This window comes from Carassius auratus, chromosome 14 (genome assembly GCF_003368295.1).
Source record: "Carassius auratus strain Wakin chromosome 14, ASM336829v1, whole genome shotgun sequence".
In the NCBI taxonomy this organism is placed as follows: domain Eukaryota; kingdom Metazoa; phylum Chordata; class Actinopteri; order Cypriniformes; family Cyprinidae; genus Carassius; species Carassius auratus.
The window spans coordinates 17,800,349-17,817,596 of NC_039256.1; the positions used below are offsets into that span (position 1 = coordinate 17,800,349).

At 38.7% G+C, this 17,248-nt stretch overlaps 2 protein-coding genes across 4 annotated transcripts in view; one reads left to right on the forward strand and one right to left on the reverse strand.

The window, feature by feature from the left end:
• Window positions 1-17,248, reverse strand: part of LOC113113858 (RING finger protein 44) — a 1,123,463-nt gene that overhangs the window by 729,777 nt on the left and 376,438 nt on the right. The gene's annotated exons all lie outside the window — the stretch shown is intronic.
• Window positions 1-17,248, forward strand: part of LOC113113851 (transcription factor COE3-like) — a 101,360-nt gene that overhangs the window by 74,915 nt on the left and 9,197 nt on the right. For all 3 annotated transcript variants that reach the window (XM_026280366.1, XM_026280364.1, XM_026280365.1), the window contains exons 11-12: window positions 6,264-6,352; window positions 17,035-17,100. In XM_026280366.1, coding sequence (XP_026136151.1) covers window positions 6,264-6,352; window positions 17,035-17,100 — 155 coding nt within the window. The remainder of the gene's footprint in view (window positions 1-6,263; window positions 6,353-17,034; window positions 17,101-17,248) is intronic.

Genomic DNA, 17,248 nt, shown 5'->3' on the forward strand with positions numbered 1-17,248 from the left:
CACTGGATAAGCTCTGCGGGGCTGCCGAGCACGTAGAACAGGACCCAGCATGATGTCATCATTTTGTTCAGTTGTTTCACAGCTTGGACGCCGATGTGTTCGAGAGTCTCACACTAGGAGGTGGTCTGTCAGCAGTATCCAGTCTGTGGCATATATTGGTGAGATACTTTCACAGTAGCTCCAGTACAGCCTTTTAGTGGAATCCATAACCTGTCATCTTATTGTCAAACTTAAAAGGTTAAAGAAGCAGACGTCATAACTTTTCTCTTTCTTGCAAGCCAAGAGTTTGTCAAGAGTATTTACTTATTGATGTTTTTGTATTTGCATAAATCTTAGTGGTGTGCTGAAACAATCACATAATAATATATATAGTTTGTTTGTGAGTGACTATATTTATTGGCTAGGCACCAAAATAAAAAATATAGGCCAAAACAGCTAAATAATTATTTTAAATTATAATTCTTAATAATAATCTTAATTTTTTTATTAAACTATATAAAAATAATAATTATATATTTTTTTCATGATGAGTTTTCTTAAGATTTTTTTCTATAGCTCTCTATATGCTTTTCTACATTTTAAAGTATACAGTTTCCACGTCTGTTTGTCCACTTATTTTCTTTTGGTCAATAACTAAAAATGGTATTTAGTTGAATTTTTGGTGGCCAAAAGTTTTCTTCATCTGTCTGTGAGGCTCTATAAGGCCCAAGAGATATTAAAACTATATTGATTTATTGAATAATGATTTATGTATTCCAATCATATCATGAGGTAGTTGGCGATTCCCAGCCCTATAATAACTACACAGCACCAACTCTCTGATATATGGAAATGTGTGCAGTGACTTGAATGTAGCGAACATTTCCAGTGTGGAAAGACTGAAGTGGAAGTGACATTAACACACCGAGCTCCTTCCGTTACTCCTTCTCTCTCTTTCCCTCTCCTCGGAGACCGAGCAGTGACGCAGTCATGCTGATTACCACTTGCATCCGTTTGCCTTACCGGCTAGATATGTTAATCATCTGCTGGGTAATTGCTTCTGTAGTGCCTTGATTAAGTTGAGTGACACGTCAAGGAAGTGTACCTCAAAGCCATGCTTACCCCACCTGAGGAGCCTGTTATTATTTTGGAGTCACAGCCTAAAGTGTCCACCCATGAAACGACTAATTATCCAACATTGGTTCCACGGGTCTCCTCTTTAAGAGAAAAGTGACTCCTTTAATAGTAATATGAATCTCGGCTCTATGGAGGAACGAAACGTTTCCCTGGTGGAGAAAAGCCCTCAGCTGCTCATCAAATTACTCAACCTCCTCTTTTATTCCACTGATCTTACTTCCTGCATACAAAAAGACAGACACCCGTGAAGTGACATAGCACACGTGCTTTCCGAACATCTCGCTCCATTAATGTAACGTCTGACAAAAAGGGAGAATCATTTGTTGAATATTATCTGTCCCAAAGAAGACAGTTTTTCACAGTGCGGTGTCACACAGGGGTAAACCGAGGTTAGCTCAGCTTTCCTAATTGCTGCCATAACAGCGAAGCGCATTCAGGACGTAATTAAAAGTGTGTGGTTTTTTAGTGCGAGTGAGTCTGTGTTGTCTGCGTGTTTGAAGAGGCTGGGGTGAGCTTCTCTTCATCTTCCCTGGTGGCTCTCCACTTTAAAGCAGCCTGCACACCCTGCCTCTACTGTCAATCACAGTTTAAAGTTCATGAAATTTCTATGAGGATCGATCCAGGGAGGAGGAGGAGGTAGGAGTGTTTGGGGGTTGCGGGGGTTAGGGATGGGGGAGTCAGGCCTTAATGATTGATCAGAACTTCTACTTTAAATCTCACTTCTTGTTTTATTTCTTCAGAGTGGTGCAGAGAAGCACATTCCGATTTCTCCGTCAGTTGCGGAGAAATGCGTTTCCATGTGCCGCAACCTTTTTGATGTGAGGACAAAGAGGAGATGGATGGTTTGAAATTGATGGTACACAACAGGGGGTCTTCAGACTTTTGTCAACAAGCCAGAACGGCGACCTCGCGGCGACAGAGTAGAACAAGAAAACAAATCGCTTCCTCTCACGTTGCCCCGTTGCGCATCTGTAAATGTCTTCCCCCTAAAGAGTAGCGGGGCAATCTAAGTGCGAGATACCCATCTGCAGGTGAAAGCCGCTCTGAGCCATTCTCTCCTATATCAATCATGTAGCACATGAAAATGAGAAATTGAGGCATGTTGCGTCACAATCTGAACCCGCATCAAATTCCCCATTTCATCAATGTGCCTCCCACGGACAGAGCAGGGCTTGATCAAGTGTTTTAGATGGGCCGAAGGCTCCATCTGAAATCGTTCAGTCTGCGTTAGAAGGAGACTGCTGAAATAGCCTTTCTCTGAATGGCGCAGACATGCAGTTGCGATTGTGGCCTAGGGGGCATGACTACGCTTACGATCACTGCATCACAGGGGCTAAGGAGGAGAGAATGGGAATGGATATGGCACCTAAAAAGCCCCATGTTGTAAAGACAGACGCCATCAGGGAGAGGCGAAACATGATCAGCCGGGGGGCTGGTTGGAAAGTGGGAAGAAGATGATGTAAATAGAAAAACAGAGGAGGGTAAATAGATGTAAGTCCATTGGAGAGCATGGATGTAAACAAGCAGAGACTGAACATATCTACAGTTGGCTGGAGACAAGTTATTGGGGCTGGGCTGGGAAATTAGGCACTGTCATAGCTTGTGGAGCAGGGTTGTGTGCCATTCAGAATAGTTTTTAAGTCCCAGTTACAGTCCTCAATTGGAATTGAATTTGAACTCAGAATGTTCTTTAAATTCCAATTACATTCCTGAATTTGAATTTGAATTGAGGTAGCAATCTTTGAGGTAGCAATCCTTGAGACTAAATGTAAAATGTTTCTTGACAAAGCCTGATTTTAAAGTTTAAAAAGCATTGAAGCTTTAAATATAATGGATGGATGTAATGACTGAATAAATTTATAATGGATGAATATGATGGAACGATGGATGGATGGATGGAATGAATAAATGAACGAACAATAGATGAATATGGATGAATAACAATGGATGAATATGACTTAACGATGGATGTATGGATGGATTGATGGATGGACTGAGAAGACATGTAGATATATAGTATGATGGATGGATGGAACAAACATACTAAATTAATATATTTATAATAGACTTAATTAACCAAATTAACAATTGTAGACAATGGATTACATTTGAATTAGATTTTTTTTTTTTTTTTTTTAATTGCAGTCCCATTTCTTGTCACTCCAATTCAAATCCCAAATCAACATTCATGTCTGTTGTGTGTGGAGTCCATTATTCATTTACATTCTCTGCTTTTTCTTTCATTCTTGTTGTATATCTTTTCTCCTCCCCTTTTATTTCCCTCCCTCTTTTATTAGTAAGCCTTGCCCTCATTAGATCTGGCTATCATGAGTTGGTGTGTGTAGAGTGGTTTCCCAGTCAGTCCTATTTGACCTCTGACTTCTACGGAGCGTGTAATAAGAACAGAGAGGTATGCTGGGATTGATTTTAGAGTTTCACGCTCTACCTCTAATTTGCTAGATAGATAGCGCTCCGGCGAGCTCATATGAGAGGACAAACGCAGGTGTGCCGTGCAGGTTAACTGCATGTCAGAGGTCAAATGCTCAACGGTTTTGCTGATGTGCGTCGATGATGATGGGGGACACGATTCAGACTCGACCCTGCAGTGCTGATGATCAAAATCTTGACAGTAATAGATGTAATTATGCAAGCAGATGAGGAAATGCTTTTTTTGTGTGTCTCTTATATGGCGGCTCATTGTGTTGCCCCGTCCCGCTGGACATCTGAAAGAGGAAATCATATTAATCTTTTGCTGTTACCTCACTCTCCAAAGCAACCTTCTATTTAGCATCTGTAGATCTCAGTGGAGAGTGTGATAACCTTCAAACGAGAACGAGAGAGAGAGAAAAGAGATGTGCAGCCCCACAGCGCCTGCAATAAGGAGATGATTAAATTAATAATAAATATACATCCCTCTATTCGTCTCCTCCAACACACACACACACATACACTCGCCACCTCTTCAGCGAACTGCATTATCTTTCCCTTTTCGCAATCGCACGTCAGGCACAGCAAAGACGCGTGGATGGCTGAGAGGAAGGGAGAAAAAAATCAATACAAATTACGACGGAGAAAGTGGCACTGATGGCTAGAATTGCAGCATATGTTTACACTAAATCAGGCAATCTATCTTCATATGGGCTGTGTAATGCAGGCGGGGTCAGGGTTCGGCCCGCGCACACACACTCTCCAATTACTCCCACTTCTCCGCGGGAGGCAGCCGTATCGATTGGCTGAGAGGACAGAGGCCCTGCAGGCAGCCAATGGGGCGCTGGGGTCAAAGTTCAGGGGGATTTTAATAAGAGAAGTAATGGGCTTAATTTCTTGGGGGTGTGATAGAGAGACAAAGCCCTCCCTCTCATGTCCCCTGTCCGACGGTTCATTAAAGTGCAAGTTTTATGGGATTGCTTTGTGAAACTGCTCTCATGGATGCTCTTCTTCCGATGTTCCTGCATCTCGTTCGTTTTCTTTCATCACATTATTTTCTTTCTTTTTTCCTCTCTCATCTTTTGTTCTTTCAAGGTTTTTTTTCTTATATATTTATGTTCATTTGTTTGATCAGGTCTTTGTTCATTCATTTATTATTCATTCATGTTTGTTCATTTGTTCGTTCACTCCTTCCTTCTTTTCTTTCTTTCTTTCTTTCTTTCTTTCTTTCTTTCTTTCTTTCTGCTTATTTTTTGTTTTCTGTGTTCTCCTTCCTTACTTCTTTTGTTTCTGTCCTTCTTTGCATTCCCTTTCTTTCTTTCTTTTGCTTGTTTTTGTTTACTTATTTGTTCATTAGTTTATTCATGTGTTTTTTTACTCCATTATACTTCATGTTTCCTTTGTTACATTAAATATTTGCTCTCCATTTTCTTTCTTTCTTTCTTTCTTTCTTTTGCTTATTTTTGTTTACTTATTTGTTCATTATTTTATTCATGTGTTTGTTTACTCCGTTATACTTAATGTTTCCTTTGTTGCATAAAATTTTTGCTCTCCGTTTTCTTTCTTTCTTTCTTTCTTTCTTTCTTTCTTTCTTTCTTTCTCTTTATCTCTCCTTCTGTTTTACTCTTTTATCCTGACACCTTATATCCAGATGGCGGTGATTAGCGCATAGCAGACTATCCAAAAACGACACAACAAAACAACGGCACGTAGATCGCTTACTGAGTCTAATCACACTGCCGTTTGATCAAACCGCAGTTCTCCCGACTCTGAGAAGGAACGTGATCGTTTCCACAGAGCCTTTCTCGGAGCGTCCTGAAAGAATGTTCACTCGCTTTCACGGGGGCATTGAGTCACAAAGACCCCCACACACCCCCTCCTCAGCCACCGCTGTCACTCTGCGAGCTCTTTTCTCCTCCTCGCTGTGAAACCGGCTCAAACAAATTTGATTTAGCAGCTCGCTGAGACCCATTCCCGGGGAAAGAAAACAAATATTGTTATAATGGTAATAACATCTATTTGCCGCGCACGACAAACGGCACCGGGCCCTTTGAAAAGAGGCCCCTACTCCTGCGCAGCCACCTTATTCTTATTCATGAAAGCACCGCTTATGCATATTAGTGCAAACTAGGTATTCTACTCGCTAGCATTTGGACTGTCAATCATCCTTACGGAATACAAGAGGCAACGGTGACAAAAGCGGACCGGGCAAGAAGGCTGACAAATTGTCCCCAAAGTCAAATTTGACAGCCTTTTATGATTAATGGGCTTGATTATGGAGAAATATCTCCCTAACTGCTTTCCGGGTGTTTCTTTCTGCCGTCGTACCGCGACAGAGATGGGAAAGAGGGGCTAAGCGGAGGTGCTGTTTGCGGCAAGAGAATGAAATATACGTGAGCAGGGTTGAGTGAGAAGAAAAGAATTGAATTAGGCAGGAAAGGTTAGAGTTTTGGAATAAAGAAGTGTAAAGAGGGACAGGAAGGCCATAGGGCCTCACTAAACACTTCATAAAACAAATTCACACAGGGGGAGGCCTGGATTGATGACACAGGGATGAACGTAAACAAATATGCAGGGAGAAACCTACACAGACACACGCTGATATTTAACCCCACGGCAGAGAACTCTGGGCAATGGACAAGATGACATAACGGCCTGTTTCTGAGAGAATTGCAGTCAGTTAAATCAAATAAACATCTTATTTTCGGTTTCTCCTGCAGCTCTGAACGAACCCACCATAGACTACGGCTTCCAGAGGCTACAAAAGGTCATCCCTCGTCACCCTGGAGACCCGGAGAGGTTACCTAAGGTAAGTGCGGTCGCCAGAAAATGCTTTTGCTGCTTTCAAAAACCCATTTTGTTTTCCCTGGCCGAGCTTTGGATTTACAAAGGCTCTCCTACATTTGAAAGAAACGTTTGACATGAATTTGAAAATAGGTGTAAAGCATTCTCTAGATGGGAGGTGAATATTTCAGTCTCAGATTTGGCGTTGCATCTCCATTCTTGCTGAAAAGGACACGTGTTTTCTTATGTCTGTGAAGCAATCCTTGATTCTGAAAGCCTGAGGGTCTTCTGTTTGATAGCGTAGAAGAGCAGCTCGTACTCGCTTGTGAATGAAAAAACAACTGTTTGTGTGATGCTGGCTTTGAGAGGGTGAGATGGAGGTTAGATCGGCACTGTTATGCACGCTGGTGGCACATTGCAGCTTTGGGGCAGCAACAAGCAACAAATCAAAGAACAAAGCTGATATGCAACGGGTGTAGAATGTGTGTATATATATATACAAAACACACACATGTGTGTGCACAAACATCGAGTCAAGAGCAAAAACTCAATGTGCCGTCAGGTGCCCTGGGCGGTTTGCCGCCTGGTTAGTATGAAAAGATTATTTTCCCCTAAAAAGGCAGGGAGCTAAGTGAGAGAGATTCTTTTGGGCAAGGCACTGGTGTAGGAGGGGATCAGATCTGATGCGGACTGACACTTTAAAACAGCTGCCAAATTGAAACCATTTATCAAAATCTGACATCTGAGATCCAGTCACCAAAAAAGCAGTTTATTTGTAAATTGATACTAATAGTGAGCATACATTGTCTGGCCGCTTTGATGCTGCGATACGTGGCAAGGGGAGACCGCCAGCTATCACCTCTTATATACTTATACATTCAAGAGGAAAACTCAATAAGATTGTAGACAGTTTCTTTTTTTCACGCCGTCTTTTTCATGTTCCTGGTGCCTCGGTTTTTTAACACAGTCCTATAAATAAATAACCAAGTAAATACATAAAGCAGTAAGTAGGTAAATAAATAACTAACCGAATGAATAAGTAATTGAGCATGCAAATGAGTAAATAAATAAACAAATAAAGTTGCTAAATAACTATTCCAAGCTGTGCCTGAACAACACTGTTTGTCCTTTTATCACTGTTATATCTTTGTGTATCAGATGTGTACATATGTAATATTAATGATATATGCATATATATATATATATACACTGTATGTATGTATATGTGTGTGTATATATATATATATTTGTATATATGTATGTATATGTATACATACGCATATTTCTTTTTGAGAAGTGTGTTTTAGCATACTGTATACTTGACTCCTTCCAAATCCTTGATCAGATCCGCAGTATGTGTGTGCCAGTGATGGCCCCAGCATTTAGAAACCCAGCTGTGTTTGTCGGACGACCTTTGCTTGGGCCAGGCGTGTATCAGGTTTATCTATAATTTCATTTCCAGTCCCGGGTTTGGCCGTGAGCACACACCTCTCTGTCCAGATAGATCAGGAATATGGATGTGATTCAGGAGGCTGCTCTGTCCCGCAGGCAGCTGTGTTTCTCGCTGGCATTCGGGACACACATTCACAGGCAGTCCCAGGTTACCGTAAGGTTAACGACCTGTGAGATCCACTCTAACGGACACCTGGATTATGGCATGTCTTATAAACTCAGAAGGGGGGGGGGGGGGGGGGGGGGGGGTTCCTCTGTTAGCAACTGTTTCCAACACAAGAAAAATGAATGCACATCAAATGAACCGAAAAAGACCTGTTTGGATGCTGAAATATTTATAAACTGGCTTTCTGCTCAGTTAGAGGGAATATACACTTTATGTACATGTGGCAGTTCCCAGAAGCCCTGGACAAAGCAGATAGGGGAGACTGGGGCTAGTTGTCACAGTTTGTACTTGAGTAAATATGTTTAAGCGTAGGCTTAGTCAGTTTCTCTATCAATGCACATCTTGATCCTACAACGCAATTAAACTTTACACACTGTTTTAGGCATGCTGATATTTTGTGACAACATGCCCCAATGGTAAGGCTTATTGTTACATTATATGGGGTATGTTTAAAGAATTCTATTCATAATATTGGATAAAAATAAACAGAAAATTAATTCTGAAACAAAAATATTAAAATAACACGATCTAGATTCTAACAAAAATATAAAGCCACTGTTTTTTGTAAATAACCATATATTTAAATTAACGCATTTCATAAAATTGCAACATAAAATGTTGTGACTTGATCGCTTTAATTTTAGTTTATGGAATACAATTCAAAATTATAATTCTAATTCAAATTAAAAAGTGTTTGACACATTTGAAACCAACATAAAAAGCTACTAATAAAGAAAATATACATTTGTGCAGTTGTATTTTTCACTCAAAAGTTATTTAAATATCGTCCTTGTGACAGCTAGCCCCATTCTGTTCGTACTACTATGTGCCCTCTTTAAGGAGGAAGTAGATTATTGGCTTCCTCTGCCGTGTCATTTTCGCACATTTTGCTTTATCGGTTGCTCTTCATTAGCACAGTAAGCTGATATGTGTGTGTGTGCAAGTAGCAGGTTGCTGTTGTAATGTTGTTTATGCATGTATGTGTGTGTGTGGTGGACCTCTGTTCACCAGGCTCAGTGTGTGTATGTGATTTATCATTGTTAGGGGACCTGTCGGATGGCTTGCTCTCCCGGGTCAGCTGATCTGCTCTCGCCGGGCGCTTGAGAACCATCCTCCCATAATTGAGCCCCTGGAAAGAAAGCAAGGGGAAAACAGGAGGAAGAAAAGATAGAAGGAAGATAGAAACAGGCTTGTCGGGAGACAGCCTTCAGGGCTAGAGAGCCGGGCCAATCTAGAGTCAAACAGACTCACCTTGTTACCTGTGCTGAATGAACTGTAGAGTGACTCCTCGTGACCCATTCACACACATACACTTCACACACACACACAGACATCTGGGGGCGGGAGTGTTGAGATGGTTTCATGCTGTGAAGCTGTGCTGTGGAGGTCCGTGAAAAGGAAAAGGAGAGGAACACAGCATCTCGATGCACCGTAACACGTGCTCTCTGCCTTTTGGCAGGTAGAGTGAAGAGATTAACATGCAGACATGAATCCAGCTCATCCAGAACGCCTCTCAGGGGATGGAGCCGCTCACATGCCTCCCCGAGCGAATCTCTCGCAGAGTCCAAACCCGTTAAGGCCTGTCTCTCGAAAATAAAGGTTCCAATTAGAACTGAAAAGAGTTTTACTGACCGGTGTTCCACAAAAAACTTTTTTTAAATCATCAGAATTGTCAGATGATGCTAATGCTAAAAACAATGATATATGCAAATATTAAAATACAGCTAAGCACATAATTGCACATAATTAGGATAATAAAAAGGGTTTTTTAATAGTGAGGAAAATATATTAGGGATGCATCAAAACCAACTTTATGGTACTTAAGTGCATATTTTACACATCACTTGGTAATATGGCCAATGCTAATACAATATTTGCCCAAGTGTTCATCCCAGTGTTACTTTAATATTATCTGTGTACTATTATAATTTTATTAAAAAATTTGATTAGCTTTTATTTTATATATTTTTTAGGGATATTAGGGATAGGGATATTTTTATTTACACCTTTATTGTGTAAATATGAAATACCCTATATATATATATATATATATATATATATATATATATATATATATATATATATATATATATATATATATATATATATATATATATATATACTGATCTAAAAATTATATTTATTAATTGTTAATAATGTAAGTATTATTCAGTGTCACAAGAGCTAAACTCAAGATACGTATAAAGACAACTCAAGATACCTTGAAAAATGATTTCTCATGTCAAGAGGGTCTTAAGAAGCGGCAAAGAAGAGTATGTTGAGGAACCAGAGATCACAAAGTGGGCAGATTCCTCCAATCGCTGACCCTGCAGATGATCGCTAAAGGTCCTATTGGTAGCACAAGAGGGACTCCTGCCTCGTCCTTAACCTGTGACGCAAGGGAACCTCTGCAGGGTCCCATCACCTGATCCCCAGCAATGCCTGGGGCTCCTGGGTGAGGAAGAGAGGGTGTCAAATTGGGGCTTTGCTAAGAAAGACCACCACCCTAGAGTAATAAAGATCACAGGATGACTAATTGTATGCCTGGCAGGCAGCAGATCTTTACACCTCGACAGTCAGCTAATAAGACAAAAGGCCCAGCTCCTGTCTCTCCCAGGGCCAGGTGGCACACCTCTGGAGCCCAGAGCGGGGTCAGGTGCTCGGACCGACCGGCTGTAATCATCAGTGGGTCTACTTCAGGGCAACTGCCACCTTATCAATCATTGATTGCATTTCATTAGGGGTTCAGCAGAGTGAGTATTGAGCCTCGAAGTGATATTGAGGTTATAGTGCAGCTTGACTACAGGGAACAGCGCTGATTTGTGCTGGCAGACTTAATTTGAGAGGGAATGTGCCGGACCTTTTGTTTGGGCTGAGAAAGTGTGATGTGAAGTAGTTTGTAGAGATGTGTGAGGGGTGCGTGTGTAAAGTAGCCGCAGGTCTTTCTGTAGACGCCACATAAATAATGAAGTAAAGCTAAGTCCATCGTGCAGAACTGTGCAGTTTATTCACCCCGTGGCTGTTTAAAGTCATTTTATACCTCTCTCACTTGCTTTTTAGTTTTTCTACATACCTCACTTTCTAATGTTTCTCAAATAATTCATTTATTGTTATAGTTTACAGACTAACAAAACAGTTTAGCTTTTCACTTATATTTATTTGTGTTATTTTGTATTATCCAAAGTGACTTTTAAATGAGAAATACACAGCTGTGAAACTAAAACTAATATATTTTGTTACAATTATTATAATTTACTTGTATTAATTGTAATTACAATAAAAACTTTCCCAAGACAATTTTTAACTAATACTATTTGCGTCATTATTAATATAAATTTTAGCTGCTGCAGTATAATAAAATCAACAATGAAAAAAAATAAAAACATTTTTACATATCTCATAGAAAAAGTGAGTGGAATGTGTTCAGTGGAGAGGGTTCTGACTTTTTTTTTTTACTTTTATTGTCCTCCATGCAAATATTGTTAAATCTGTTCACTCACAAGAGACTTAAGATTATACCTAGTATTGGGTTAGTGGCTTGATCAGATCTCTAACCTGATCTAAGAAAGAAATGTTATCATTAAACCAATGGTCAATCATATTTGACCTTTAATAATTTTTTTTATCAAATTTAAAGTTCATATCTCAAACTCAGAACCTACACACTGGCAAATATGTTGTATTTGTCAGCGTGTGTGAAGATGGGAATAGCTAAGCACTGGTGAATGTGTGTGTGTGTGTGTGTGTGTGTGTGTGTGATTTTACGTATGTGCTTGTGTGTGTGTTCATGTTGTGCCAAAGGGCCGGTGGCAGAGTGTCGTAGCCAGCGAGCATCAGAGACATTAACTAACTTCTGTTTTATAATGGAGATTAATGAACTGAGCCGTGGCCAGGGGGAAGACAGGACAGGAGAGGAGAGCAAAGGAGAAAGAGGGTATGAAAAAGAACGAGAGAGAGGGGTGTGTTGCCAGTGCCAAGGCTGTGTTGGTGACAGATTGCCCACTGGGTGTGGATGGCAGGGCTCTGTTGAACCAGGGACAGGTTGGGCGACTGGGGCCGGACACAGGGAACTGCAGCGGGGAGGCAGCCTGGAACAAGAGCCCCATACCTGGACAGCATCAGGCACGAGAGCAGGGGAGAACCAAACCATGGAGACACGTACAGATGGGCAGAGAGAGGGAGGGAGTACTGGCTCGTATAATAAAGAAATACCCACAGGAACATCATAAGAGAGAGACGACCAGACGTACAGTAAAACAAGAAATACTTTATGAACGGATTCACCCACACATTTAAAACAAGGCACTTATAGACATACACACTGTACACTGATTGATACATTAAACTGGGTGTAATAACAGTCATACAAAAAATTAATAATAAATAAAATAATAATAAAAAGCATTAATACTGTTTTTCTATAACCTAATATAAACAGGTTGATCTTGTCATTTGATATAATATTTTTGAGTTTAAAGTTTTTTTTTTTTGTTTTTTTTTACAGTGCAATGAAAAAAAACTAAATAATAATGCATAAAGACAATGACACATAGCTATTATTTTATAATTATTTCTTATTTTTATTAATATAATAATAGTATTTTATTATTAAAATATTTTTCACATGATTTATTTATCAATTTGGTAGATGCTTTAAGGCAAAGTGACTTTTTAAAATGTTACACTCTAAGCTAAGGAGATGAAATTCGTTATAATCATTTTTTAATGATTTAGTGTGATAATAGATTATAGCAGTGTTATTTTAGTATTAATGAGATATTGTTGTAGTCCTTATGAATATTTTGAATCAGTTTTTGTTTATATCTTCCATTTTCCATTCATTTTAAAATTTTACTAATTTTTTTATGATTTTTTGTCATCTGGAATCTAAATACTGAGAAAATCACCTTTAAAGTTGTCCCAATGAAGTTCTTAGCAATGCATACTGTATTACTAATCAAAAATTAATTTTGGTAGGAAATTTACAAAATATCTTCATGGAACAAGATCTTTACTTAATATCATAATGATTTTTGGCATAAAAGTCTCATACCGTGTTGTTTTTTTTTTTTTTTTTTGGCTATTGCTAAAAATATACCTCAGCAACTTAAGACTAGTTTTGTGGTCCAGGGTCACACACACACACACACACACACACACACACACACACACACACACACACACACACACACATAAATGAGTCTCTACTCATCACATTGTAACAAATGTAAACGTTGAATAACTATATTAGACTGAATAATGCCAGAACAACAGAGCACAAGGTCTTTGCTGTAACAGGGACTCTCTCTCTCTCTCTCTCTCTCTCTCTCTCTCTCTCTCTCTCTCTCTCGCCCCATGTTTGTCATTGACTTGAGCCATCTGTGAGGATCGTTACTGCTCGTTGTTGATTGGCCGGGGGAGGACTGTTAGTTCTAAGGTCATATTTTGTCGTGGGAAATGCAAGTAATTGAGGATGATGAGGAGGAAGCTTTGTGTCCCCATCTCCATATGCCCCCCAATCTCTTGCGTGCATGTTGTGCACTACCACGCAAACACAGTCCCAGATGGGCTCTTAAAGTTAAACTCCAAAGGAATATCACAATATTCGGTGGTTTCCTGAGCCTTTTTCTGCCTCTCTGCTTGATCTGAAGGCCACTGTTGTTCTTCCTCGTAAAAGTAACAGTTTCCACACAGTGTGTTCAGAAACTCAGCCAGAAAGTGTTCAGTTTCAGGGCCTCGTGGCCTGGCATAAAACAGTCACTAAGAGCTGCACTTCACAGACGCAGGCTCGGCTAATATTTGCATGACATAGATGTGGGAAACCCGAGAGCTAATGTTCCAGCATGAGCTCTGTATTTCTGTATGTATTATGGTATGTTTGTGCAGTTTATGTCCATTTTATGTCCATTTGTGTGTGTGTGTATGTGTGTGTATGTGTGTGTGTGTTTCTGGCCTAGATACAGTTTTGGGGGACAAAATGTCTAAAAGTTTTTTTTGTTTTTTTTTATTTATGAATTATTTGAGAGCAAATGTTCTTCATTCACTTCTAAAAATCTTCTGATTTATTTCCAAGTTATGAATAGATTAGAGATAACAACAAAGAAGATTTACTTTTTACTTAAATTGATTTACTAAGAATGCTGTATTTAGTTTAACATTACATTTTTTTACACTTTGGGAAGTCTGCAGCTTAATTTTAAAACAATACACTGAAAAGTGAAATTTCTTTAAGATTTATTTCTTTTCTTAAAATTATTTATATATATATTTTTAAACAAGAATACACTAAAAAGTGAGATTTTCTTAAAAATTTTAACTACTTTCTTAAAATTATTTATAATGTATTTAAAGTGTGTCTCATCTAGTTTAAAATTACTTTTTATGCTATTGATATATACAAAAAAATTACTAAAGGTCAAAAATAACGCTGGTGTAAATAAAATTGGTAAGCAATGAAAATACACAACCTCATTAATTATTCATGTCCTGGTGCATGCTGGGAACAGCAGCATCATAAAGCTAAGTGTATTTGACTTGATTTTATACCTTATATAAATATATATTGATATAATATACTGATATTTGTCAATAAACATTAGCAGGGTTTTCTTTGGGTCAATACAGTACAGTATACAAACAGATATACCTGAATTAGAGCTTGTGTTAGAACATGCAGAATGTAGAATTAGTGCGATATTTCCAGTGAGTGTGTGTGTGTGTGAGTGTGTGTACAGACACAGGCTGTTGTTCTCACAGTACAGTAATGATAGGTTTGCCAGCAGAGCCAGCTGCCTCTTACCTGGCAACTCTTGAGGGAGAAAAACAACTAGAACTTCCGCTCTTCATCTCTCTCTCTCTCTTTCTCTCTCTCTCTCCTCCTAACATACTCACTCACTCACTCACTCACTCACTCACTCACTCACTCACTCACTCGTTTCCACTTTATTTGTGAACATTTCCCTCACTTTGTCTTCTTCTGTCTTCTCTCTGTCCCTCGAGTCTTTTTTCCTTTGTTTCCTTCCAACCCTTTCCCCCTTTGCTCATCTTTCAGCGCTGTTTTCTGTCTGCATCTCTCTTTCACCTCTCGTCATGAGATTTACAATTACTCTGCCGTTCCCTCTCTTCGTCCTGCTCTCTGTAGCCAACCTGTTTTTTTTTCTGTCGTTTTTATCCTGATTTCATGAACTGCATCTGTAGTTCTTTGGGTCAATCTTTTCTCTCTTTGTCTGTGTTTATTCTATACTTTCATCTGTCTCTCTCTTTGTTTTCTGTTCTCTCCTCATACAGTCATGTGAAGTGTGTGTGTGTGTGTGTGTGGTAGGTTTTCTATGTAATACCCCAGGGAGCTCCAGTAGAGGTTGCCATAATACCAGCTCTGGCTTCCTCTGTATCACCTCCACACCTCTCTGTCTGCCTCTGAACACTGTGTGTATAAGAGAGAGAGAGAGAGAGAGAGAGAGAGAGAGATCCTCCTCTTCAGCCTGATCATAATGGCTCAAATTTATCTGTATACTCACCTTGTTATTATAAACATTTATGACTTTCTTTCTTCTGTGGAACACAAAAAGAGATGTTTCACAGAATGTATGAGCTGCTCTCTTCTTTTCAGTAAAAGTAGATGGTGACCAGAGTCTCTCATGGTCCATATGTGCTATATAAAAAATTGTCCAGACAATTGTTCCTTTGTAAAATAAACACTTTGTAAATAAACTCCTTATTCATGGAAAACAACCTTACATTAATAGATGTGGTCGCTTTTAATTTCTTTCTCTTTTTTTATTATAATTATTATTTTTAGAATCAGCAAGGTTATTTTTAACAATTAAATGGATCAAAAGTGAAAGATATCTTTAGCAACAATATAGATGTCTTTATTATAAATTAAAACAATTATGTTGTTTTGAAATCTCTATGCATCAAAAAATTCCTGAAAAAGATACAAATGTTTTCACAAATATATTAAGCAGCACAACTTTAAAAAGAAGTGTTCTCTTAGGAACAAATAAACACATTAGAATGATTTCTTAAGGACCATGTGACACTGAAAACCAGAGTAATGACTGTTGGAAATTTAGCTCCGTCGTCATAGGAATAAACAGCATTTTAAAATACATTTTAATAGAAAACTGTTATTTTAAGTTGCAATAAAATTCACACATTACTGTTTATACTGTATGTTGTATAAAAATAAATGCAGCCTTGGTATTTTTTTATCAAAATCCAAACTTTTTAATAGTTGTGTATTTCTGTGCAGCAATTTTTTTCTGTGGATTTATATAATTCATTATTTCTTTGCAATAATGTGTATTGATGAGCTCATAAAAAACATTGAGTAGAAATTACAGAAATTATTGTAAAAAGTTAAATAGATAGAAACAAAATATTGGGCAAGAGTGATAATTTGATGCTTCCGCTTATGAAGTGCAAAGGAGATGCCCTGGAGGTGAAGACAGGAGATAAAATAAAGAAAAATTAGACTTTAATTCAGTGCAGATGTAGCAGATGGAAAATGATTGTGCATAAGAAGCCGTAATAAGACGCTCATGTCCTGCCTTGGTTTTGGTACACTTAGTGAGACCAGAGTGAGTCTGTGGGCCGAGGAGATGTGTGACTTACACAGGAACACTACAGGATAACACGCACAAACCCACACAGTCACACACGCCGTGTGAAGAATGACAGTGGAGCATATGTGTACAGTCTGAAAGGATCGCAGCCCTGGATCACTGCTTGTGTGATTTGGCACAGGTTGAGTGTGTGTTCTGTGTGTTCTGTGTGTTCTTGTGTGTGTTTGTGTGTGTGTGAGACAGGTTGGTGTAAATGAGATTCCAACAGCTGCCATTTCTGTCCGCTTCATCACATGTTTGTTTTTTGTTTTTTTTGAACCCAACTTGCTTATATATAGTAAATAACTAGTTACATTTAAAACAAAAGATTATTTATTTTTTATAATTATACTTTGTCATGGTGCTCCACTAATGGTACTGTTTATGGATTTACTGTGCTGTTTATTGATACCATGTTTATTTACAGTACCTGAGCTGAAGTATCGGACTAAATTGTGTGTGTGTGTGTGTGTGTTTTATTAGGAGGTTCTTCTGAAAAGAGCCGCAGACCTGGTGGAGGCACTGTATGGAATGCCTCATAACAATCAGGTATGAAAACACACACAGCCAATAATATAATATTTAAATATTTTGTAATTATTATAATGTAAATAAAATGATAATAATGTAACATAATAAGAACTTGATATTTATATAACAACTTTACATTAACATAAGGTAAACAAAATAATTGTAT